Raw genomic sequence first — 27,328 nt, 5'->3', positions numbered from 1 at the left:
AGTTTGGATCCCTATCTCTTGGGATGGCTGCAGAGAGACCTCCTGTGAACATCCCAAGCATCCAGATGCTTCCTGCAAAACACCAACCACTGATCTTCATGAGGAGCTGCCGTGCACCTGTTCCATTTTCTGTGAGTTCTAGAGGCACCATCAGCACCACCTATAATAGAAGAGTTAGTGTTTTATGTAAAATTCTGCTGCAATAATGTGCCCATTAATTACACGTGACATAGATATAATAATCTTGACTCCCTCAAAAAGGAGGCAAAATGAAAACTGGCACATAAAATAATGAATGAGTAATAGAGCAAAAGCATGTAAATTTTTTAAAATAAAAAAATGAATAACGACGTTCTTTTCTTTTAGGTTATGATAAATATAGAGATTCCATACACAATAGCAAGTTAAAAGAGACAGAGAGAAAGAGAGAAAAAATATTGAGACAACATGTCTGGGATCTGACCCAGAAAATAAATGAGCATGTGAATGGTGACTCTTTCACATGCCAATTCCGTTCCCATGTAGAATAATAAAAGCACCCACGTAAGGCAGGAATCTACCAATATCCTGGGGAAGAACGTAGGCAGTAACCTCTTCGACATAGGCCACTTAACTTCTTTCAATACACGTCACCAAAGGAAAGGTAACAAAAGCAAAAATGAACTTTTGGGATTCATCAAGATAAAATGCTTCTGCACACCAAAGGAAACAGTCAACAAAACTAAGAGACAATCTATGGAATGGGAGAAGATATTGTAAATGATATTAGAGAAAAGGGCTGACATCCAAGATCTATAAAGAACCTCTCAAACTCAACACCCAAAAAAAAAAAAACAAAAAATAATCCAGTCAAAAAATGGGCAAAAGACATGAACAGACACTTCTCCAAAGAAGACACACAAATGGCTAACAGACACATAAAAAATACTCAACAAATCAAAACCACAATGAGATACCACCTTACAGCAGATAGAATTACCAAAATTAAGGAGGCATAAAAAAAATGTTGACGAGGATGTGGATAAAAGGGAACCCTCTTACACTGTTGGTGGTAATGCAAGCTGGTACATACACTCTGGAAAACTGTATAGAGGTTCCTCAAGATGCTAAAAATAGAGCTACCCTATGACTCAGCAATTGCACTACTGGTGTTAAGCAAAAGATACAGATGTACTAAAAAGAAGGGGCTCATACACCCCAATGTTGATAGCAACAATGTCCACAATAGCCAAACTGTGGAAGGAGCTTAGATGCTCTTCAACAGACAAATGGATAAAGAAGATATGGTTCATATATACAATGGAATATTACTCAGCTATCAGAAGGAATGAATACTCACCATTTGCATTGACGTGGATGGAACTGGAAGGGATTATGCGAAGTGAAATAAGTCAAGCAGAGAAAGACAATTATCATATGGTTTAACTCTTATGTGGAACATAAGGAATAGAACAGAGGACATTATGGGAAGGAAGGGAAAACTGAAGGGAGGGGGAATCATAGGGGAAGATGAACCATGAGAGACTATGCATTCCAGGAAACAATCTGAGGGTTTCAGAGGGGAGGGGATCAGGGGATGGGGTATCCAGGTGATGGGTATTAAGGAAGGTATATGTTGTGGTGAGTACTGGTTTATATGTAACTAATGAATCATTGAACACTACATCAAAAACTAATGATGTATTATACAGTGGCTAACGGAACATAATAAAAAAAATTAAACTCCAGACTTCAGATGGAGAAAAAAAAAAAAAAAGACATCGATGGATATACTGACCTTAAGAACTTCTAAAACATTTCCAGTTGTTTTATCAAAGGTGTCTCTTTTCTCATCTTCAAAAACAAGATTTGAAAATATGGTTTGTTGAATTATTTGAGAAGACATAGAAGACTGTTCCTATAGTTTGAGTCACACCATACAAGATGCAATGGCAGCTCCACAGATCTCATACTGGATTGACCTGTTCACTTGACATCTAGCCTGTGATTTTCCTGGTAATTTCCCTATTATGAAAATAGAAACTAATTTCTCAGAAGGAAACTGTGGTCCCATTTAATAGGAGACACAGTTGAAGTGGCATGGGGGCTCCCTGCCCTCCTATGTGCATGTGGATACTTTGTAAAGATCTCACTGATGCCATGACAGTCAGGGAGATGTCTTACACTAGAAGACCTCAGGCCAACCAGACAGTGGTCCCTCTGCCAACTTGTTTGTCTCTGTGAAGACCCACACCCCACAGCAGGTGCAGACTCTGACCAGCCTCACATAGACAATGGTCCATGACTCAATATACTATCCTGTTTGGTAGCACAGGCCCCCTTTCCAATGTGCTGGGACCCGCCTGCTAAGGGTTTCCATATATGACAGTGTTCTGGCCTTGATGATTCAAGCCTAAAGTTGCTGACTGTTATCAGGGAAAGGAATATGGTAGGTGGTCAAAAGATTTGAAAATAATTGATGGTGAGAACATTATGGAAAGACTGAGCTCTCAAGTGTGTGACTATTATTCAAGGCTCTCCCCAGAAACAGAACTAATATGAGTTGTGGGTGTGCATGTGTGTGTGTGTGTGTGTGTATATATATATATATATATATATATATATATATATATATATATATATCTGTGTGTATTTATATTTTAAATATATTATGTGCAATGTGTATAGATATATAAATATATATCATATTTTGTACGTAACTATATAATGTTTTGCACATAATTATATACATATACATTATAGGAAATATATATTATATAGAATGTACAAAAAAGATACTTATACATTAAAAAATATATTTTCATACATATGAAATTTTATATATATGAAAATTGGTGCACATGATTATTGAAGCATGGAAGTTAATGAGCTTCCATCTGCAACTTACAGACCCCAGAAGGTCAATGGTGTGATTCACCTAGAGTCCAAGGCCCGAGAACCATGGAAGCCAATGATGTGAATTCCGGTCTAAGAGCTGGAGAAGTTGAAATAAGATTTCCGGCTCAATCAGAGATGAGATGAGGGAGGTGAGTTCCTCCATGTCTGGCTTCTGATCCACTCAAGCCCTCATGGATTGGGTCATTCACACACAATTTAGGAAGAGCAATCTGCTGTATTGAACCCACAAATTCAAATTCTAATCTCAGCCAGGAATACTGTCAACACCCAGAAATAATGTTGCATCTGGGCACCCTCTGACCCACGTAGATAGACACAAAAACTTAACCATCACAGTGACCATCTCTCCTGATACCCCACCAGGGAATGAGGCTGCTGTGAGGACATGGCACTTCCAGTGCTAAAGTGGGAAACTTCTGCAACATGACATGCACCTTCTAGATCTTCTGATGCCCAAGCCTTGCTTCATTCAGTTGTTCAAACAATTCATGGATCTATTTATAAATTATTAAAGTACTTAATTTATTTTTATATAATTAGCAATTAATCACAACTGAAGCTCCAGCTACACACTGGTTGTTTATCAGGGAAATAGATGCTTTGACTTTCCAGAGAAAAGGGGGACAAACCCATCAGCTATGTCTTCCTTTCTAGAAGAAAAGGAGATCTTGTAGAAAGAGCCTGTGCTGGTGGAGACACTGACTCTTCATTTCCTTGCTGCTGAGTTGAAAAGATGAGAAAAGTCCCACTCTGGGACAAAGCAAAAAGGGAAAGAAGAAGCCATCATTGTACCAAAGGAAAAGAGCAGAGGGAGTGTGGCTCCTGGATCTTATGTTGATCAAGGAGAGGACCTGAGAGAGAACATAATTCTCAAGAGCATGCTGCATGAAGCCCCTGGTTCAAAGGGCTTGGAAAGCATCCTTACAACAAGGGGAGAGCCTGTGAGCACAAGGCAGGCTTTGGTGTCAGTTCCTCATGAACTCGGACCACTGTGGAAAGTGCCACTATCAGCGTATGAACAACAGTAATACTCAGCCTTATCCTCATCCTAGAGCCCAGAGACAGTCAGGGTGGCTGTGTTTCCAGGCTTGGAGCCTGAGAAAGGATCAGTGATCCCTGACAGCCGAGTATGGACATTATAAATCAGATCTCTGGGGGCCATGCCCGGATGCTGTTGGTGCCAGGAGACATCATTATGCCTGCCAATGTCATTCCTGTTTCCAGAGCCCCAGGCCCTGAGGGAAACTAGTTAGGGCAGTCTGGGCCCAGAAACACAAAAAGAGGAAAAACACACCCTTATTAGGTCAGTGCTGGAACCTCAGGGGAGTCTGACTAGAGACAGTGGATCAACCCAGATGTCCTCATGGTGCCTTCCCTGGAGACCCCACCTGTGCCCTGAATAAGAGAGATACTTCTGAATCTTTGGACAACAGAGCTTAGTGGAAAAGGTTGAAACACTTTCCATGTATTTCTGAAAGTCAGGAACTTGAATATCTATGCCTTGTTTGTCCAGAAGATAAAGAGCTCCTGATACTCATGGTGATGAGCTTCTGGCCCTTCTGTGTTTCTGCTCTGCCATGACCGTGTCTCTGTGAACATTCGAGGCAGGGGCCCTTTCTTTTGTGCCCTCTGCTGGGCTCCTTCTGAAAATGTTTCTACCCTTAGGACAGAGTTACTGCCCACCCCAGTGGAAACATCTATTGTGAGTTGGTGGTGGTGGCGGGCTCTCACCCAGCTGCAAGCTGTCACCGTCCCCACCCCTACTTGTTTGTACTGGTGCATGTGCAACATCAAAACCCATCAGCTTGTTTGTAAATAACTTGCATTGAACTCGCAGGTGTGCTGAAGTCCCCTGAGTTGATGGGTACCTGGTTTTCAGTGTCTCTGCTATGACATGACTGTGTCTCCTTGGGGATCCCAGGCCTGTGTTCCCCAGGAAATGCCCTCTGAAGGGTGCCCACTCTTCAGAGTCTCTATATGGTTAGGAAAGTGTTGTTGTCTATGATACACAAACACCTGCTGTTGGTGGGGAGGGAGGCAGGGTCTCCCCTTGCTGCAGGCTCATCGCTGATCCCACCCCAACTCCTTTGTGCTGAAGCATCTCAACACTGGATCCCACTAGTGAATCAGTCATCTCTAACCACTCACCACCTGCCCTATAGAGAAGAAGGTGTGCAGGTGTGAGGAAACCACTGGAGGGAACCAGGAGCACAGGCCAGGAGCAACAGCTGTACATCTGTGTCTGCTCTTCCTCCTTCGGCCCTTTCATCCTTAAACAAACAGCTTCCCTTTCCCCTACTCTGATTCTCAACCTAAATGCGAAGACGAAAAATCATGCTGCCCATGGCAGGTGTTCTATGGAGGGATGAACCTGAGAAGGCAAGGGCAGGTTGATGGCGAACATGTCTGTGTGCCCAAGACTGGTATTCGTTATAAATGTCATATTGTTCAACTTTCCATTTCATTTTAGCCTAGAGTTGTTTTCTCAGTCGTGTGTGTGTGTGTATGTGTGTGTGTGTGTTTGTGTGTGTGTAAAAGATTTTATTTATTTATCTGAGAGAGAGATTGAGAGGGAAGGAGCAGGGGGAGTGGCAGAGGGAGAAACAGACTCCCTGCTGAGCTGTGGGGCTCTATCCCAGGACTCCAGATCTTGACCTGTGCTGAAGGCAGATGCCTAACCAAGTGTGCAACCCAGGGGCCCCTCAGCGTGTGTGTGTCTGTATGTCTGTGTGTGTGTGTGTGTGTTTCGGTTTTCTCGACTTTCGTCCTTCTCTAAATGAAAGGCTAAAGCAATAATCTTCACTGGTAGGTACCACACTGGCAGGTAAGTCAGGGGGCCTGCAGTGCATGGGAAGCCCCAATCTGCTATTAGCAAAACCTTTCCTGTCTTTGCTCCTTATCAACCCTCTCTGAATTTCCTAAACTGTCCACATGTGGTCTTTCTAGAAGAGTTGACCATTCATTGTAAATCAATGAGGCATACGGAGTCATGTATGCATACAATAGGCAGTAGCTACACATCACTGGAAAAACCTCATGATCACAACCCGCAACAGGTAGCAGCAACAGGACACACACAGGAAGGAAGGATAAACTGGACACCAATTCAATGTGGCCATCAGCTTGAGCAGGGAGCCTGTGGAGAGGACGACCTGTCGGGTGGTGGTGCAAGGAAGTACATCTTCCCATTGCCTACTCCCCCAGTGCACTGAGGGCCGTGTCCCTGCCTCTGTGCCTGGAACACTCTGCCCTTCCTTAGTGCTCTGGTAGATACAACTACTCAGGTGCACCTGGCAAGCCTGGGGTTCAGGCTCTACTCTTAGCTCTCCCTTCTCCACACCATGCAGCAGCGCCTGGGTGTCTCCTGCCCTGGGTGCTGAGGACATGCTGGTGCCTGCTGGAGTCCTGGAGAACCTAGGGTAGCCTCAGAATCCCTCCTCCGGTCCCAGCAACCCTCGCCCTGGTGTCTGGGAGTCGGGGAGAGAGGAGGGCAATGCTGTGCCCCACACCAGTTCCCTCCTGGTTTCCTTGCAGTAGACACGGGGGAGGCAGGGTCAGAGTCTCCGAGCCAGGACCATCAGGATGCTCAGTGGTACTAAGCACACTCAGTAGACAATGAAACAAAGGAGGTATTTGAGAGTCGAGGGAGACACTCTCTGCTACCACCAGCCCCTCGACCTCTGCTCCATCCACTCCCTAGGGCCCGCCATCCCCCTTGATTCTCCCTTTGGAGAGTGGGACCCTCCCTTTGGAAGGAGGACAACATTTGGCTGAAGCCCTTCTTTGTCAACCCTGTTGGCTTCCAGGGACTGGATGCTGATGGGAAACCGGGGAGAAGCCAGAGCCAAGTGACTAGAGCTCCAAGAGGACCCCCTGACTGCACCCATGGTCTGGGCAGAATGCTTTGAATCTCCCCAGCAGCCTTGACCTGGGCATCATGTCTGCCCCAGGAGACCTGAGCAATCTCCTCTGGCCAAGGCCCTCCCCTGGGTCTCTTACTTCCTGCCTTGGTGCCAGGAGAGGGACCCTGTTCTGATACCCTTTTGTCTCAGCACTCCCTAGTCCCAGATTTCCTGGCCTCTCTCCAACTTTGCTGCATGGAGAGATGTTAGCAGACACATGGGACCTCCTCTAAAAGCTTTCAAAACTCTTTTCCAGTTTCCCCCCTTTTCTACTCCCTATGGCTCAAACTGACAAATTTCCATATTAACATCAGCATTTTCCCTTTTCGGTTACATTTAAGTCAGAAAAAGAAGACACTGCCATTACTCCCTCTGCATACCACCATAATCCCAGGGGCCCCGCAAAGGGTTAGATGTTCCCATCCATAGAAAACTGAAGCACAGAGAAGAGATTGGGGAAGGCACTGACATTTGAAGAAACATCAAACCCATGGTGAGTTTCCTATCTTCCAATCAGTGTCCCATGGCCTGGACCAAACACAGTGCAACACATGGGAAAAACACCATCCCTTTTCCCCTATAGGAGGGTCCAATGGATGAAAGAGCTCTTGGGTCTTAATCAGGACTGGGTAAACCACAACCATGCCCTTCTCCCAATGCAGGCCCTCACTGTCCCATGGTGGCCTCCCATGGTGCAACCCAAGGAGCAGTGAAGATAGCTAAGTGGGATCAGGAAATCTCTCCTGTGTTCCTCTACTCCAGCTTCCTTGCCCTCCCTGTTCAATACCAGGCCCCTGGCCCCTCCAAAGGCATCTCTTCCTCCTCCTGCTGCTGTTTTCCTGAATTAACCCAGCAAGGAGGGTCATCATTCTTTTCCCTGTAATTCCTTTAATATCGCTAAAAGATATGGACTTCTTAATTTTTTTCTTTACTTTTTAAAATTTGAATTCAATTAATTAACATATAATGTATAATTAGATTCAGAGATAGAGTTATGTATTTCATAAGTTGCAGATAACATCCAGTGCTCATTATATCAAGTGCCCTACTTAATGCCCATCACCCGGTTACCCCATCCCATTATCCACCTCCCTTCCAGCAGCCCTCAGTTTGTTTCTTGTAGTTAAGAGTCTCTCATGGTTTGTCTCCCTCTCTGATTTTGTCTTATTTTATTTTCCCTCTCTTCCCCTCTGATTCTGTTCTGTTTCTTAAATTCCACATATGAGTTAAATCGTATGATAATTGTCTCTCACTGATTGACTCACTTTGCTCAGCCAAATAACTTCTAGTTCCAACCATCCTTGCAAATGGAAAGATTTCATACTTTTGATGGCTGAGTAATATTCTATTTTATATCTGTGTGTATGTACACATTTATAAACCACATCCTCTTTATCCATTCATCTATCAGTGGACATCTGGGCTCTTTCCATCATTTGGCTATTGTGGACATTGCTACTATAAACACTGCGGTGCAGGTGCCCCTTCGGAGCATGACATTTGTAATCTTTGGAATAATACCTGGTAGTACAATTGCTGGGTCATAGGGTAGCTCCATTTTCAACTTTTAGAGGAACCTGCAGATTATTTTCCAGAGTGGCTGCACCAGCTTGCTATCCCACCAACGGTGTAAGAGGGTTCCGCATTCTCGGAATCCTTGCCAACATATGTTGTTTCCTGACTTGTTAATTTTAGCCATTCTGCCTGGTGTGAGGTGGCATCTCATTGTGGTTTTGGTTTGTATTTTCCTGCTGCCAAGTGATGTAGAGCATTTTTCATGTGTCTGTTGGCCATTTGTTTATACTCTTTTGAGAAATGTCGTTCCTGTCCTCTGCCCATTTCTTGACCGGATTATTTGTTTTTGGGTTGTTGAGTTTGATAAGTTTTTGATAGATATTGGATACTACCCCTTTATCGGATAAGACATTTGCAAATATATTCTCCATTCTGTAGATTGTCTTTTAGTTTTCTCAACGGTTTCCTTTGCTGTCCCAAAGACTTTTATCTTCATGGGATCCCAAGAGATCAGTCTTCTTTTTAGTTCCCTTGCCTTTAATCATGTCTAGCAGGAAGTGATTGCAGACAAGGTCAAAGAGGTTGCTGCCTGTGTTCAAGGAGGGTCATACTGATTACAGCACGATAGAGAAGAGAGTAAGTGAATGATAATTCAAGCGTCCTTTCTCTAGGCCAATCTGCACTGGTGTAGGAGATGGAAGCATGTAAAGTGAGGATTTTCCTGAGAGTTGTGGTCATTGCACTGAGCAGGCATCTCCTTCGGCCTCTGTTATCCTGTTGAGGAGTTTGAAAGAGTTACCTTTTGGAGTCATATCACACAGAGCAGAGGCTGTGACTCTCCCCAGAAATTCCGCAAAGAGTGTGTCTATGGCTCACAGGGACTTGGACATTCTTCATCCTATCCCTTAGTGCATATTGAAAGGAATTCCCACTCAGAGCTGTGTGTCTTCTGATGTAAACTCTTTTCATCCACAAAGGGATTTTTGACCTATCATGTTTTCTTTTTTTTATAATAATATTTTTATTATATTATGTTAGTCACCATACAGTACATCCCTGGTTTTTGGATGTTAAGTTCGATGACTCATTAGTTGCGTATAACACCAAGTGCACCATGCAATACATGCCCTCCTTACTACCCATCACCAGCCTATCCCATTGACGTACCATGTTTTCTAAAAGAGATGGGTTTGGGGCAAAGACTCCAATCAAGGCGGACAGTCCTTGTGAGAACAGAAATGGGAATGTACACTCAGAAAATGGGCATATTTCTAGAGTGTGAATGTTTGGATAAACCTATTTTAATGTCCTTGGTCATACCCCAGGAAAGACTGTTGAAGAGCACAAAAGAATTGATGCCTTGGTCAAAGGTGGGAGGAAATAATTGGTATAAATGGGGGTGTGGAAAAGAAAATCTGTACCAGGAGAAAGTGATAGCATTCTTATTTGAAAGCATTGTTCATGTGTGTTTTTAACTTATGTGTCCTTTATTACTTCAGAATTAATGATGTGTATTAATGAGATAATGAAATGGTAACTGCTTAATGACCTCTTAAATCCATCAGTGTTTTTGGGGTCAGTTAGCAGTCTTGTAGATTAGATCATTGCCTCCTGTGATCGCTATAGAGAGGTTCCCTGGGTACAATCCAGGTGTCCAGGTTCTTCTTGTGTGGTACTTACGGGAGCTGAATTTATTCTGATCCATGCTCTGTTAGTACAATTCATGCTCTGTTAGAACAAATTCAGGACATCATGGTGCAGGGAACCTTATTTGATTTTATTATTCTGCATTTTTGTGACCTCAAAAGAAAGCATGAAATACAAATAAGAAGCAAGACTGCCCTGAATGGGAACAAAGTGGCCATTTTTACAAATATAATCATAACAGATATTCAATAAAGCTAAAGTAAATTGAAATAAAACAAAAATTAATGCCAAGATCCTTATCATTCAGGTTGAATGAACCAAGATGCTTCCATAACTATAGAAAGTGGGGGAAAAAAGAAAGATACACTATCCAGAAGAGACGAAATGGAAAATGAGTGGCCCTTAACTCAAAGTAACACACTCTCATGAGATCATTGCTGCGGCCTCAAAGAAACTGAGGAAAGGAAGACAAAATGCCAGCCCAGATATCCCTGTGGTCCTTCCTGGAGGCTCCATGTGCCCCAGGTGAAGAGGGTGAGGAAGACCTGAATCCAGGCCATGGTGGAGATGGTCCCAAAGGCACTGCCTTCTGAGCCCTAACCCCAGGCCTGGCTCCCCCACAACTCTCTTATACCTTCCCCCAGCCTCAGAACGTGAGGGGTCTTCAAGCAAATATGCTTCCCACCAGCCTCTCCTTACCTCCTACTATCTGACCCTTCATTCTTGAAATTTCTGCATCTTAAGCCGAGGCACTTGGATGAAGGATTAAAACATTTTGACATGGATTTTCTAAGGCAGAGTGCATGTCACTGCCTAGGAAATGGAGCCAGACTTGGAATGTCCCTTAGTTCCTACTGTGAGAGTCCCCATGTATTTGACAAATAATCCCAGAACTTACCTTTGTGCTGTGTGCATTGACGGTGGGAAAAAATCCAGAAGGGCTGGAATTAGAAGAGATTCACTCTTTCTTTGTAAGCACCAAAAACAGCTGGAGTTGTTCACACGTCTCACAGCCTTCCTCTGCACCTCAGTAAGGTGGGTTCTCATGCATCGTTTGGTTACCTTCATCACAAGGCTCTGAGCCTGAGGCCTGGGGGCGTTTTTGGATTTTGAGTGAGAACTTATTGAGACACAATAGATTTGGATCAACCATCTCACGTGGTCCTTCCTTGCAGGACTCAAGAAGAATCAGCTCTTGGGACTTCATGCAGGTCAGGGTAAATCACAGCCATGACCTTTCCCAAATCCAGGTCCATGCTTCCCCTTGGGGGCCACAGATCGTGCAACCCAAGCACCAGGGAAGGCAGCTGAGTAAGAGCTGGAATCCTTCCTGTCATCCTTCTGTTCCTTCCTTCTTCCGCTCCAGTCACTACCAGGTCCCTAGGTCCCTCCTCAATGCATTAGAGTTCATTTGTCTTTGTCTCCATCTTCCTCAGGAATGGAATAGGTCACCTACCACACCAGGTGGCTTGGACCCGTCTCTCAAGACCAGGTAGATTTTCTTCCTCCACAGCCTTGTCACAGGGTTCCTGATAGTGTGACAGTTCTTGGGTTAGAGGTCAAATAAAACCAACCCCTGAAGGAAGTCTGGATGAGAACAATGGCATGGAGAGAGAAAGGATTGGTTTCTCTTGATGTTGATATCAAAACTATTGCAGAAGGATAGAGAACTCAGTCAGCATTGAGGATAACCTAAAGAAAACCATGATTTCATTCTCCAGTGTTTGTGGATCTGGTAGAAGGGAACTGGGGTCAGGATTACTCTAAAGGACTCAACTTCAGGAACCTCTCATCAGAGTACATTTCTATGTTGAGTCCATCGGACAGAAATTCATTCTTGTCTTAATCATCTCTGCAGAAAGACTAACTAACCTCAGAGCTGTGCACCTTCCTGAGGTAAATTCCTCTCCATCTAGAAGGAGATGCCTGACCTAATGTGCTTTCTAAACAACGCGGTTTAAAGCGGGAAAGCTTCAATAATTATTAGTATTAAAATGTGGGTAGCTTAGTGTATATATATAAAAAAAAAAGCACTACTTGCTCTTCCAAAGACAGAGTTTAATAATAAACAGGATGAAGTCATGTAAGGGAAATTTTGATATTCAATATATAGAAAGAAAAACATGTCCGTAAAAGAACTTCTAATTTAAATCCTTTTTGTATTTATTTATTTATTTATTTACTTACTTACTTATTTAAGATTTTATTTATTTATTTGACAGAGAGAGAGAAGCTAGCGAGAGAGGGAGCACAAGCAGGGGAAGTGGGAGAGGATGAAGCGGGCTCCCAGCAGAGGAGTCTGATGCGGGGCTGGATCCCAGAATGCCTGGATCAGGCCCTGAGCCAATGTCGGACACTTAAAGACTGAGCCAACGAAGGGACCCTAAATGCTTTATTTAAAAAGCCTCCTAGGGGCGCCTGAGTGGCACAGTGGTTAAGCTTCTGCCTTCAGCTCAGGGCGTGATCCCAGCGTTATGGGATCGAGCCCCACATCAGGCCCTTCCGCTATGAGCCTGCCTCTTCCTCTCCCACTCCCCCTACTTGTGTTCCCTCTCTCTCTGGCTGTCTCTGTCTCTGTTGAATAAATAAATAAAATCTTTAAAAAAAAATAAAAAGCCTCCTTGTTGTATGGTGACTAACATAACATAATAAAAAATTATTATAAAAAATAAAAAATAAAAAAGCCTCCTTGAAATAACAAATAATAAATAAATGAATGAATGAATAAATAAATAAATATAAAAAAATAAAGGGGAAATTCTGATTGAGGCTGACTGTTCTTTGCCACAAGAGAAATGTCCCCTTAGGAAACACATTAGGAATCTACGCAGTGTGGATGTTCTAAAGAAACCATTTAAGTGCCACTATTCACATATCTTTAATAGGTATTTCTCAGAGCACAAGGGAGATGACAAACTGGCCTAGGGTTGGACCAGTTAGCTACCTCATGGCCTCAGCGATTGGGGCAGAAGGAAAAGGGTCATTGCTAGAGTTGATAGATTTGGTTTTGACAATCACAGTCATTCTTGTGTGTTTTAAATTCTCATGTAGTATAATTTTGGAGAGAATTTAGATAACAGTGTCTATTATGTTATACAATACCAAATGGTTGGTATGTATAAAATACCAAAAATTGACTTTTTCATAAGTCAATCACCTGGACATCTGAGCATGACTTTGTAGCCTCGTTGACTGGATACTTGTCCCTTGAAATCACTTTGGAGAGGCCTCCTGAGAATTTTCGGGATCTCAGGCACTTCTTGCAGGAATAAAACCCTGAACTTTACAATGAGCCGGTTGCTTCTGTTCTGTGTTCTGTTAGTAACAGAAACAAATTCAGCTCTCCCTCTGCAAAAGGCAGGAGCCGCTGATTGATTTCAAACCCTTTGGATTTTTGTGTCCATGCAATAAGACGTGATATTCAAACAATAAATCCCACTATCATCCAAAAGTGACAAAATGACCACATGCACACAATATCCTTATGATTCAATAAGAAACATAGCAAATGTGATTAAAAATATAAGAAATCAATACCCAGCATCTTACTTTATAAGGCAAATGAAAGTTGATGATTCCTTATACACAAGCAATTTTAAAATAAGAAAAAATGCAGAAATGATGCCCAGGAGAATGACTGGCACTTAATGAGAAATTCTATGAACTCATCAATGAGAATTGAGTGGAGGTGCTGATTCCCTGATTGCACTGAACAGAAAAACACTGCTGGATATTTAGAGCATAGGGACACTTAGAATATTTCAAATCATCTCTATCAAAAGTAATCTCGTTAGGGGTGCCTGGCTGGCCCAGTCAGTAGAGCGTGTGACTCCTGATCAGGTTCATAAGTTTCAGCACCATGTTGGGTGTGGAGACCACTTTTCAAAAACTTAAAAAAAATTTTAAGAGGCACCTAGGTGGCTCAGTCAGTTAAAGGTATGCCATCGGGTCAGTTCATGCTCCAGGTTTCTGGGATGAAGCCCTGGGTCAGACTCACTGTTCACCGGGAGTATGTTTCTCCCTCTCCCTCTCCCCACTCGTGCTTTCTGTCTCATTTTCTCTCTCTTTCTCTCAAGGTCATAAATTACTTAATTAAAAAACATGTTTTAAAAAGTGACCTCTCTCCACCTAAAACTATTAAAATCTCGCACACCAATTTTACCTAATTTGGAAATTAGCGACCACTCTCTCATCTTTTCATAAAAGTACTTAAGTGCATACTGCTTCACCGTTTCAGAATACCCAAGAGGCTGTTCCTACGACTTGAGTCTCCACACACTCAAGACACAAAGGGCTACAGCAGCCCCATTATGTCATATTGGAGCCATCCTGTTCACACAATATCTATACGCAGGATTATTCTGTAAGGTTACCTACAATTAACATACGAACTACTTTCTCAGAAAGATACTGTGGCCCCACCTTTGAGAGACTCATTAGAATAGGCAATGGTGCCTCCTACCTCCTATGTACATGTCAATATTTGCTAAAGGTCCTATTGATGTCATTCCAGTCTGGAGGCACACTTATGCCAGATACCACAGAGAATAACCAGACAGTGGACCCTCTACCTCCTACAGGTTTTCTCCACAACGGCACACATCCAACATGCAGATATAATCTGTGTATACCTTCCACAAACATGAGGGACTAACTCAGGTCTTTATGCTGTGTCCTCAAAAGCAAATGCTCCTTCCTACTGTGATTTGAACCAGATGTAGGGGTCTGTTGTGGCAAATTCCCAGCCTGGATGATTAACACATGAAGGTATTGACCATTTATTGGAGGAAGAAAGGAGCCAACTGGAAAGAGATTTGGAAAGTTAACTAAGGGAGAGAACAGAATGAGAGAGACTGAGTTCTCAGGTAAGCTGACCTTGCATCCTGAATTGCCCCAGAGTGAGGGCACTGCTAGGACGTGGCACTTACACTGCTAAATCTAGGAAAATTCTGGCAAACTGAGATCAATTGGTTATTGAAACAGGTTTTCTCTGGTCTACACAAGGTTCAATTAAGGGACAGAGAATCTTTGGATATATATGATGTGTATGTGTATAATGATTTGTCATAACTGGGATACCAAATAGAGGTTGGACGGACTCCTAATGAAAATCAGATATAGTGGGGTTTCCTGAGGATTGGAGAGAAGCCTTCTGTTCCCAGGTGGAAAATGGAACCATGTTGGAAAGAACCCACCCTGTCAGGAAGACAGAGCTGAACCCAGGATAGGGATTCATTGTTCTGAGGGGAGGGGAGCTTCTACATACCATAGAGTCTCAACGCCAAATCCCCTTCTCAACGTCCTTGGATATGGGGTCCACAAGAAGGGGCACTGGAAAAACAACATGTTCCTTTTCTACTCATTCCTTCAGCTAGATCTTCAGCTGTTCAGTGAGTTGCTGTTTTCTCAAACACTGACATGCAGAACAATATCCCACCAAGGTGGGTCATGTTGACTAGAGTATGGTGGACACTTAGTTGAGTAAAACAAGGTCATTTCTGGATAAATGACTCCCACCTGGACTAACAGGAGTGAGAGGCTGTCATTTAAAATAAGGATGTTCCTGAGAACTGTAAAAATTATACAGAGCACACGTCTCTTTATCCCTCTCTTCCTGCCACTGAGGATTGGGAAGACTATCTTCTGCGAACATGTCAAGGAACAAAGAGACTGACAGTTTCCCAGACAATTCACAAGGGAGCTTTTTCCATTTTACTACAATCCAGGAGGGAGACGACCTGAGAGAGAACTGAATTCTCAAGGCCATGTTGCATGAAGCCCCCTTTATACATGGTTAGGATTGAGGAAGCATTCAGAGCAAGGAGGGAGGCTGTGAGAACAGGGCAGGTTTTGGTTTTACTTCCCCATGAACTTAGACCACTGTGATAAGTGCTACCACTTCTATATGAGGCACAGTAATACTCAGCCTCATCCTCAGCCTGGAGTCCAGAGATGGTCAGGGTAGCTGTGTTGCCAGACTTGGAGCCAGAGAAGCGATCAGGGATCCCTGATGGCCGAGTATTTACTCTGTAAATCAGAGTTTTGGGGGCCATGCCAGGATACTGTTGGTACCAGGAGACACCATTATAACCTCCAATGTCATTGCTGGTTCCAGTACAAGAAATGGTAACTGTCTGTCCCAGAGCCCCGGACACTGAGGCTGGCTGAGTCAGGGCAGACTGGGCCCAGGAACCTAAAAAAAGGATAAATGTAATCGTTAGCTCTGTGCTGGGGCCTCAGGTGAAACTGAAGAGGAGAGAAACGATCAGCTTAGATGTCCCCATGGACCCTTCCCTGGGGACCTCACCTGTGCCCTGAGTGAGGAGACTGAGAAAGACCAGAGTCCAGGCCATGGTGGTGACTCCTCAACAGCACTGCCTTCTGAGACCCCCAATCCCAGGCTTGTCTCTCCCAGACCTCTATTATCTCCTCCCCATCCCTGTCTCAGGAGGGTGTGGCCTGCATGCAAATGTGCTTCCTAGACCTTCCTCTCCTCACCCCCTCTGATCTGACACTTCATTCTAGATACTTTGCATCCTTGGGCAGCAGAGCTTAGCTGACTAGACTCAAACACTTTGACATGTGTTTTCTGAAGGTCAGGAATTGCAATTTTTATGCCTGATTCACCCAGAAGAGAAAGATCTCCTGAGGACCTCAGGTATGTGAGCTCCTGGACCTTCTGTGTTTCCACAATACCAGGACTATGTCTTTGTGACCATGCAACTCTTGGGGCCCTTCTTTCTATGCCCTCTTCTGGGTATCAACTTCTGAAGATCTCTCTACTGTTAGGAAAGCATCACTGCTGATGCCATTGGAAACATCTGCTGTGAGTTGGTGGTTGGTGCTGGGCTCTCCCCCACCTAAAGGCTGCCACAGTCCCACAAATCCTTGTTGTGCTGATGAACATGAAACATTGACACCCACCAGCTTGTCAGTCACCTCAGCTGTTTACCTACATGCCATATGGAGGGTCAGGTCCACAGGTGTAAGCAAACCCTAAGAGGGGAAAAGGAGCACCTGCCAGGACATTCTGCACATTCCACTCATGAACAAGCCACTTGCCTTTCTTCAGCCTCAAATTTCAACATGAGAAATGAAGAAGAAAGTTACACTGTCCATGGTACACTTTCTAGTGAGAGATGAATCAGAATAGAGTTGTGTAGCTTTGATAATGGGACATTTCTCAGTGCCTGGGGGGTTAATTGTTATAAGATTTATATTATCCAGCTCTCATTCCATTTATATTTGATCTATTTGTCTAGCAATAGTCACATTTTTTTTTCTACTCAGGTTTTCATCACCATTCATCCACTGGTCACCATAAATGTAATCTCTGGACCTTGGACCACTGAGGGAATAGAACCATTATAGAGTATCCATTCCTATTTCTTTCCTGTGGAACTTTTAAAATTCATTTTCAATTTCTCCTTTTCCCTAATGCCTGTTTCAACAGGTAACGTAGACAGAATTGGAAGTCTATAACTCGGCTCAGTTTTGAATAGGACATAGTGAGCAGACACCACAATTCCCCATGAATGCTGCTGTAAGCCAAGAAATAATGCACATCGGAGCTGTTTGAGTCCCTCAAACAAGCTCTTACAAGGCCGATTGGGAATGACATTGACATTTCAAGTAGCATAGAAACAATGCTGACTTTCCTCTTTTCCCTTCAGAGTCTTGCCACCTGCCCTCAAGGCAGCTGAGAGCCAGGACCAGGCACCAGCTTGAGACAGAAAGAGATCCCAGAATAGCCCATTATTCTGGCTTGACATGTGAGAAAGATGATTTCTAACACTCAGAGCAACATTGGATATCCAATTTTCCATTCTTTTAGGGTTTCTTCTTTTCCTTCTCTATGTCCCTTCAGAAAGGAAGTACATCTCTTGTGAGAAAAATAACAGTGGTGGCCCTAGGAAGTTGCTTTTTGGCCCCAAATACAATCCTCTCTGTCCTCGAGCAACATGGCCCAGACATCAGCACTGTCAGGGGAATTGCATGGCAGTGGAGTGGAGCCATAAATCCACAGATATGTCCACAAGAGAAGAAGGAAGATCCAGTGAACTGGAAATACTGGGGAGACAGTAGAGGGAGAGAAGCCTGGGAAAGCAATGCTGCAACTTGTTTATGAGTTCATGGTTCATCTCTAAGCTGCACTTGTGCAGTGTCTGATACTAAGGAGAATGGAACAATGTGGGTAACAAAACGGAAAAGGACTTCCGAAGACATCCTAGATGTGACCTGTGGAGCTCACTCTGTAGCTTCCCCTTAGGACAGATGCAAATAGCAGAGCAAAGGTTTTGCAAACTGACACAGAAATTACATTCCACAGAAGGCTGTTTGAAACTACGAGCTTGGACCTGGTTGGGTCAAGTATCTACTAAAACAAAACCTTCAGTTAGAATTTTCACAGAAATCCCAGTTTCATAACATAACACTGGATAGATTCAGGACAGGTGCCAAAATTACTCAGTATATGATACAAGGAAAATCTCAGCTGGCCTGGAAAAGAAATTTAAAGATACTTAACCCAGTACGACAGATAATTTGGATTTTCTCATGAAGACTTTCAACCAGCTACTTAAAAACTGACACAAAAAAGGGGAGAATTTTTTTGAAAATTACCAGAGGGATAGTACATCTCAGCCAAGACAAGGAAGACATAATGAAGAAAATCTCAATAGTACATTATATGGAACTTACCAGAGATTGGAAAATAAAAGACTAATGACCTCAGGGTGATAACAGGAAAAGCGTTCAATCTAAAATACAGAGGGAAAAAAGATTTAGGGATCAAAAACTATCAAAAAACTGTGGAATCTCTTCAGCTGCCCCAAAATGCATAGAATGGGGGATCCTAAAAGAGAAGACAAAGAGAACAAGAAGGAAACATGTGCTTCCAGAAGCTGAACAAACCCCAAGGACAAGAAACATGAAGAAAACCATGTGAAGGCACATTTTACCTGATTCGTGGTTGTGTGGACCCTTTTCCAGACAACTGTTTGACTTGAGTAACTATTCATTTCTTAATAAACCTTCAAGTGAGGAATTCTGTTCCCTCATGATTCTCAGCTGGTCATGAGTATCGAAATGATGATGGTGATGAAAACAAAAATTAGAGTGAGTGCAAGTTAGTACATAAGTAGGTAAGTCTCCACATCCCCTCTCCCTGGTGTAGAAAGACTAATAGTCCATGTTCTACCAGACCCTCCCCAGACAGATTTGTCTCAGCAGAGTATAAAACACACCTGCTCGGATCAGGGGAAGCCAAGTAGAGTTGGCAGTGTGCTATTAGGATGAGAACATGGGTGTGATATAGATGTTGAGATCTGGGGCGACCTCCCTCAGGTGATCATCCCCTTTTCAGACTCTTCCACAAGAGAACGAAAAGCTCATCCATGAGGAAACTGACATCACTAAGGGGCTGGGAACACTGATACCAGCTTGAAATGTCTGTGTGTCTAGCCTGGATTCCTTTTGAGTACTTTCTGGTCTGAGCTAGGTTGGTCTTGACATGACAAAGCACCAATGTCATGGTCAGTCAAGAGGACACCCACTCTCTCCCTCAAGAGAAGTGTCCAGGGTCTCCGCCCAGAGGATGTGCTGAGCCAATTAGTACAGGACTTGGGAGTCAACCTGTGACAATATTCACCTTTTCCCAGGTCCTTATCTCTCCTCTTCAGTGGGTACCATGAAAAACTCCCAGGAGACTAACTCACACTGGCCCAGATGCTCTCTTAAGCTTAATGTCTCCTGAGATCTCACCTAATGGATATATTGTCCTTTCCTTTCTCAGCTTGTTTCTTGTTTTACACTCACTGTTTCACTTTTCTACACACTTTTCACCCAAATGTTTGGTGATGCTACAAAGGTGCAAAGAATTTATAGGAAATAAAGGGGATGAATAATACCACACTCGGTATACAGTTAATTGCAGAATGGATGGACAGCTGATTGGTTTTATTTTTTAAAAGGTGGCTCTGCTTTGAGTGGGTAGATGTGGTTTCCATTTATTATTCTTTCTAAAAGTATAAACATTTATTTTATGCACTCTTGTTTAGATAAGCATTATCATGAAAGAATTTGGAAAACAATCTCAAATATACCTGAGCACTTTTCCTGTTCTTTACGTAGAGCAGATTGTGAACAAATATAGAAGAGAGTGTTGCCATGAGAAACAGGATGTAAAAGGAGAAAATACTGCCCTGTGGGTATTTTGCTTTTCATTTAAATAAATACACACAGTATCCATGAGAAACAAACTGGAAAAAAGAACAAGCCAATGGTAGGACAAAGCCACTCTCCCATGGTTCTGTTTCGGCTGTGGTCTGTGACCTCGCTCCTGGCTCACCCCAGCATGTTCAGGGCAGATCCAGAGGGCAGGTAAAATGGAAGGAAAGATGAGGCTGAATATGGAATGCTTTGGAGACACAAAGACAAGACAAGAATATGCCAGGCTGAGTAATTCCCTACAAATGTGCCTTGATTCTTGAATTATAAATATAAATCTAAAAAAATAAAATAAAGTGTGTGTGGGGGGTGAAATTTTCTCTGATCACCAAGAAGGGAAGGCCTTCCTCTCTTTCCTTTTCGTATTTACCAAGAAAACATGAGTTCTCAATTTTTTCTCTGCTCTCACTTAAATTACCTAATGTGTTTCACAGGTAAATAAGACCCTTGTCAGGTTTACAACCAAGGGATCTCTTTCTCAAGTTCGTGAGACTCATCACTTTGAAATGAAAACATCAAAGTGACAGTGTCCCTACTTTACAATTTCTTTGGGATGAAGAGAATGGGTCTAACATGCCTTGGAACCTGGCTCCAAGTTGCAAAAGTACTTCCTGGCATGAATGTAGGAAATTGTTTTTCCTAGAAATTTTGGATATTAACCCCTTATACGATGTATATGTTATAAATATTCTCTCCCATGCAATAGGTTGTCTTCACTTTGAAATTTCCAGGCATCCTACTCCATCCCTGACGTTTTGTTGGATCACAAGTTACACGGGAAACCAGCTGTGCCCTGTACCAGTGTGAGCAATGGTGGAATATCTTTTTTATTTATAATATTTTTTTATTACGCTACGTTGACTGTGTCCCGAGAAAATTCATCAAAGGCATGTCTTCTTTTCAGACATCGTTGGAGGACAAGAGAGGGTGAAGAACTGATTTCTCGTGGCCACATTGCAGGAAGCCCCCTCTGCACAGGATTGGCAATCGTCTTCAGAGCAAGGAGAGAGCCTGTGAGCTCAGGACAGGTTTTGGTGTCACATCCCCATGAATTTCCACCACTGTGATAACTGCCACTGGCTGTATATGAGTCACAGTCATAATCAGCCTCATCCTTGGCTGGGAGACCAGAGATGGTCAGGGAGGCTCTGTTGCCAGAGCTGGAGCCAGAGAAGGGATCAGGGATCCCTGAGGGCTGCTTATTGACACAATGAATCATAGGTTTAAGAGTTGATCACAGGTGCTGTTGCTGCCAGGAGACATAGTGAGAGGCCCCATTATTATTGCTGCTTCAGGCACAGTAGATGGTGACAGTCCTTCCCAGAGCCCCAGGTACTGAGGGAGGCTGATTCAGGGCACACTGGGTCTAGGACACTGAAAAGTACAAAACACACTCTTTTTAATTCATTACTGGGCCTGGTAATACCGAGGAGGAGAAACAGATGGGCCCACATGTACCCATGGTCCCTTGCATGAAGGCCTCACCTGTGCCTTATTGAGGAGCGTGAGGAGGTCAGACTCCAGGCTGTGGTGGAGACAGCCCAAGAGCACTGACTTCTGAGACCCCAACCTTAAGGCTGGCTGTCCCCCTCCTCTAATCCCCTTCCCCTGCATGGAAGAGGAGGAGGCCTCCATGTAAATGTGCTTCCTGCACAAGCCTCTCCTCACTCCCTTGATCTGACCCTTCATTCTAGGTATATCTGCATTCCGGGGCAACAGAACTTAGCTGAAGAATACCAATAATTTGACATGGATTTTCTAGGACAGAGCTCATGTTTCCACCCAGGAAATGGAGCCAGACTTGGAATGTCCCTTAGTTCCTACTGTGGGAGTCCACATAGTTGAGGAATGATCCCATTCCTTTCCACATGTGTTGTGCTGATTGTGCCTGAGGAAAAGAACCAGAGGGGCTGGAGTTAGAGAGATTCACTCTTTCCATGGCAGGCCCAAAAACAGAGCAAGGGGTGTTTCCCAACCCTTATCTCCTTCCTCTCCTCCTCAGTAGGGGGGTCCTCCTGCTTCTCAGTCCCCTTCCTTGCACGACTCTGAGGCTGATGTCTGGGGGTGTCTCTTGGCCTCTCACGCAGGGGACTTATTGGGGCAAAATAGACTTGGATCACCCTTCACACATGGTCCTCCTTTGCATGACTCAGGAGGAATCAGTTCTTGGTACTCTGCAAAGGTCAGGGTAAATTACAGCCATGACCTCCCCCAAATCAGGTCCTTGCTGTCCCCTGTTGGTCACAGATGGTGCTACCCAAGCACCAGGGAAGGCTGCTGAGTGAGAGCAGGAATTTCTGCTCTGCCTCTTCTCCCTCTTCTTCTTTCCCCTTCCAGTCAGTACCAAGTCCTGAGATTCCTCTTAAATCCATCTTCCTCAAGAAAGGAATGGGTCACCTGCCACACCAGGGGCTTCAGACCCTACCCCTCAGCACCAGCTAGCTTTTCCCCCTTAACAGCCTTATCACAACGTTTGTGTTAGTGTGGCAGTTCTTGGCTCATGGCTGTGGAAATATAAAGGGTCAAATTAAACCATATCCTGAAGATAGCCGAGATGAGAACAATGGCACAGGCAGAAAAAAAATTTACTGGTTACTTATACTTTTGAATAAAAAAATATTGAGAGAGAGAATGAGAAAGAGAGTTCAGTCATCATCTGAAACAGCCAAAGTAAACAGGAGCAGTTTTTCCAGGGTTCGTGAATTAGGTAGAAGGGAACTGGGGTCAGGATTACTCTAAAGAGCCCACCTCTGGGACTTAACATCAGAGTGCATTTCTCTATCACATGGGGCAGAAGCCATTCTTCTCTTAATCTCCTCTGTACAGAGACTAACAACTCATAGCTGTGCACCTTCCTGGGGAGAAGTCCTTTCCACTCACAAAGAGCTGCCTGTCCTAGTATGCTTTCTCATTAGATGATTTAAAGGGGAAATACCATTGGGGCGCCTGGGTGGCTCAGCAGTTAAGCATCTGCCTTTAGCTCAGGGCGTGATCCCAGCATTCTGGGATCCAGCCCAGCATCAGGCTCCTCCGCTGGGAGCCTGCTTCTTCCTCTCCCACTCCCCCTGCTCATGTTCCTTCTCTCGCTGGCTGGCTGTCTCTGTCAAATAAATAAATAATACCTTTAAAAAAATTTTAAAAAATAAAGGGGAAATATCAATCAGGCTGAATGGTCCCTTTCAGAAGAAACGGGACTTTCATGAAATGGACTGCGAATTTTGCGAAGTGTGAATTCCTAAAGAAACTACTGCACCTGCCCCAGAGGATGAAGGGGGCTCCATAGAAATGTGCATCCAGATGTCCCCATGTTGGGTGAGCATCCTCAGAGCAAGTAGGGAGCCTGTAAACAGAGGGCAGGTTTTGGTCTCACTTCCTCATGAAATGGGATCACTGTGAAAAATTGTAGCTACCATCATATGACCATCAGTAATACTCAGCCTCATCTTCAGCCTGGAGACGAGAGATGGTCAGGGAGGCCGTGTTTCCAGATTTGGAGCCAGAGAAGGGATCAGGGTTCCCTGATGGCCGAGTGTTTACATTATACATCAGGAGTTTGGGGAAGTGCCTGGGAGCTCCTGATACCAGGAGACATAATTACCACTCCCAATGTTACTGCTGCTTCTGGCACAGGAGATGGTGATGGTCTGACCCAGGGCCCCAGATACTGAGAGAGGCTGAGTTAGGGAAGACTGTGCCCAGGATCCTGAAAAATGAATGAACACGATCTAGTGAGTTTAGTGGTGGGACCCCAGGTAAGTCTGAGGAGGAGACAAAGGATCAGCCCAGATGTCCCTGAGCTCCCTTTCCTGGAGGGCTCACCTGTGTCCTGAGTGAGGAGGGTGAGGAGGACCAGAGCCCAAGCCATGGTGGAGATGCGCTAAGAGTACTGACTTCTCAGACGCCAACCTTGAGCCTGGCTCCACCATAATTCTCTTATCCACTCCTCCTGCCTCCAGGGAGGGAGGGCCTCCATGCAAATGTACTTCCTGCCCTGCCTCTCCTCACCCACTCTGATGTGATTCTCTATACCAAATACTTCTTCATCCTTGGGCAACAAAGCCTAGGTGTCCAGATATTAACATATTTCACATGCATTCACTGAACTATGAGAGGCAGAGTCTGTGACAGACCCCAGGAATTCAAGACAGCCTTGGAATATCCTTGCCTTCCATGGGGAAGTCTTGGTGTGGCTGGGGGAGGAATCCCAGGACCACTTTGCTGTGCAGGAGGAGGGTAACGAAAGCTCTCCAGGCTGGCTGAGATTAGGGGAAATTCAATTACTCCTCTTGCCAGGAGCACAGGCAGAGCTGGGGTCTCATTCTCCCTCAAATCACTCTTGGTGCCCTCAGTTAACTTTTCTCAAGACTCACTCTCCTGCTTTACAGTGCCTTGAGGTTAGGAGATGTTTCCTGGAACTTCCATAAAGGGAACTACTGGAATACAACAGATATTAGGCCCCCCTTCCCTTGTGTCGCACATAGAGTGGCTCCAGAAGCACTTTTGGACCCACCTTCAGGATAACAGATCAGCAAAAATTGCTTTTCCCAAATTCAGGTCCTCGCTGCCTCCTAGTGGCCACAGAGCATAAAGGCCAAGCACCATGGAAGGCAGCTGAGGGAGCTGGAAACCCATGCTCTGCTCCTCCTCCTGCCCACCCTCCAAATCTCCCAGCTCTGTCCCAACCTCTGATCCTTTCTGGTGCAATTCAAGATCCTTCCCATTTTTCCTTTATTTCGTACATAATGACACATGGCATCTGCAACATTGAGTCGCCCACATGCTCTTTCTCAAAGTCACCAGGAAGCCACATCACAGGGATAGAGTGTGTAGGGGGAGGTGGCTCAGGGCTGAGGAAACATCACACATTGAATTATTCCAGCCCCAGCTGGTTCGAGGATGACAAAAGAGGGATATTGAGAAAATGCTTGTATTCTCAACATGATTAAGAAATAAGAATAATGCAAGAGAGACAGCTGAGGAGGGTGGAGAAATACCTCATTGAAATCCAGAGAAAGGATTCAGGGTCTGAGCCTCTGGGAGAAGGGGACGGGAGTCAAGATTGGCCTCGGGGGTCCTGCTCCAGGGACATCTCACAGGGCAAGTCTGTGTGCCCAGGAAACACAGGATGTTCTCTATCTGCCTCTTGGTGCACATTTGTGCCCTGACCTCACCGCTAGGTCCTTCCTAAGCAAAGTCTCTTCATCCACAGAGATGTTTGGCCTAGTGTGCTTTTCTAGTAGCAGGTGGGTTTGGAGAAAAACTGTTCAGCACTCATGGCTTCTTTCGAGGAGTTTTGTGGAATAGAGATGCTCTGATGAGACTTTTCATGTCACTATTCATAACATAAGACAGTGGCTTCAAGAGCTTCTGAACAATGTGTCTCTGGACCAGACCATGGGATGAGCAGCGTGGTGACCACTGGGATGGGGGCAAGGAAAAGTGTTTTGGGAAACAAGAATCGTTTGGGACTTGAGATCCTTTATGTGCTTTAAACATTCAACTACTAAACTATTTAGACCATTGTTTAAGTAATGATGTCTAATTTTTGGATAAGAATACCATCATAACTAGATCATGACTTTGTCAGAATTAGGGATGCATCTGAAACTAGACTTGCAGCCCCTTAGTTTGGATCACTGTGTCTTGGGATCACAGCAGAGAGCCCGCCTGTGAACATTCTGGTGTCCACATGCTTCCTGCAGAAAACCAACACTGCTCTTCACGAGGAGATAGCATGCATCTGTTTCATCTCTGTGAGTACTAGCAGCACCCTCAGGGCCTCCATAAGAGAGGACTAAGGGTTTCATGTCAAGTCTTTTTGAGTATTCTGCCCACACAATTACACATCACAGAAACAATAAGCTTGATTACCACAAAAGGAGGCAAATTGAACACTTGTACATAATATGATGAATGCACAATACAGCTAAAGCATGTAAAGTTTTTAAAATCACAAAAATCAATATCTAGGTTGTATCATTCAGGATATAATAAGTATAGAGATTCCTTTAATAATAGCAAGTTAAGGGATATAGAGAGAAAGAGAGAGAAAATATCCAGATCACATGTATGGCATCTGACCCAGAAAATCAATGGCCACATGAATGGTTACTCCTTCACGTGCTGATTCCTTCCCATGTAGTATAATAAAAGCATGGGTGGATTAGCTGGCCTCACGGACTTCTAAAATATTTCAAGTCATTCTATCTGAAGTGTCTATTCTCTCGTCTTTTAAAAGAAGATTTTGAAATATGTACTGTTGAATTATTGGAGGAGACCTAGAAGACTGCTCTTGCAGTTTGAGGCACAGCATTCGAGACAGAAGGGCTATGGCAGCTCCACAGATCTCATGTTGGAGTGATCCTGTTCACACCACATCTAGCCTGTGATGTTCCTGGCAATTTCCCTATTATGAAAATAGAGACTAATTTCTCAGAAGGAAACTGTGGTCCCATCTAAGAGGAGACAGAATCCATGTGGCAGTGGGGGCTCCCTGCCCTCCCGTGTGATGTGGGTACTTTGTAAAGATCTCACTGATGCCATGACAGTCAGGGAGCATGTCATACACTAGAGGACCTCAGGCCAACCAGACAGTGGTCCCTCTGCCAACTTGTTTGTCTCCATGAAGACCCACACCCTACAGCAGGTGCAGCCTCTGACCAGCCTCTCATAGACAGGGAGCCATGACTCAGGGCACTATTTTGTGTTCAGTAGCACAGACTCCGTTCCCACTGTGCTGACAAAGATCCTGTAACATTCCATGTACGACACTGTTCTGGCCTCAATAATTCAATAATTCAACAATGAAAGTGCTGCCTGTTTACTGGGGAAAGGAAGAACGTACATGGTGAGATTTTTGAAAATAATTGATGGTGAGAACATTATGGAAAGATTGAGCTCTCAAGTGGGTGAGGGCTATCCGGAGAAACCAAACTATACGCATTGTGTTGTGTGTGTGTATATGTGTGTATATGTGTGTGTGTGTTTATATGTTGTATTTTAAATATCTGATATACTTATTTGCATTTATATAAGCATATAATATACTTTATACTTATATAATACGTTTTGTACATAAGTATAATATATATAAATTATACGAGGTCTACACTATATATAAATACAAAAATCGTACATAT

The 27,328-nt window shown here is 44.0% G+C and overlaps 1 pseudogene and 1 gene segment (V, D, J or C); both read right to left on the bottom strand.

The window, feature by feature from the left end:
* Positions 1-15,652: 15,652 nt before the first annotated feature.
* LOC130542421 (immunoglobulin lambda variable 2-14-like) lies at positions 15,653-16,353 on the bottom strand. The segment is given in 2 exon segments: positions 15,653-16,155; positions 16,270-16,353. Coding segments are annotated over 2 exon segments (549 nt in total).
* Positions 16,354-23,612: 7,259 nt separating this feature from the next.
* On the bottom strand, positions 23,613-24,054 carry LOC130542470 (immunoglobulin lambda variable 2-18-like; annotated as a pseudogene).
* Between the last annotated feature and the right edge of the window lie 3,274 nt (positions 24,055-27,328).

Source organism: Ursus arctos, unplaced genomic scaffold (assembly GCF_023065955.2).
Source record: "Ursus arctos isolate Adak ecotype North America unplaced genomic scaffold, UrsArc2.0 scaffold_34, whole genome shotgun sequence".
In the NCBI taxonomy this organism is placed as follows: Eukaryota; Metazoa; Chordata; class Mammalia; order Carnivora; family Ursidae; genus Ursus; species Ursus arctos.
This window is presented reverse-complemented; position numbering and strand designations above follow the sequence as displayed.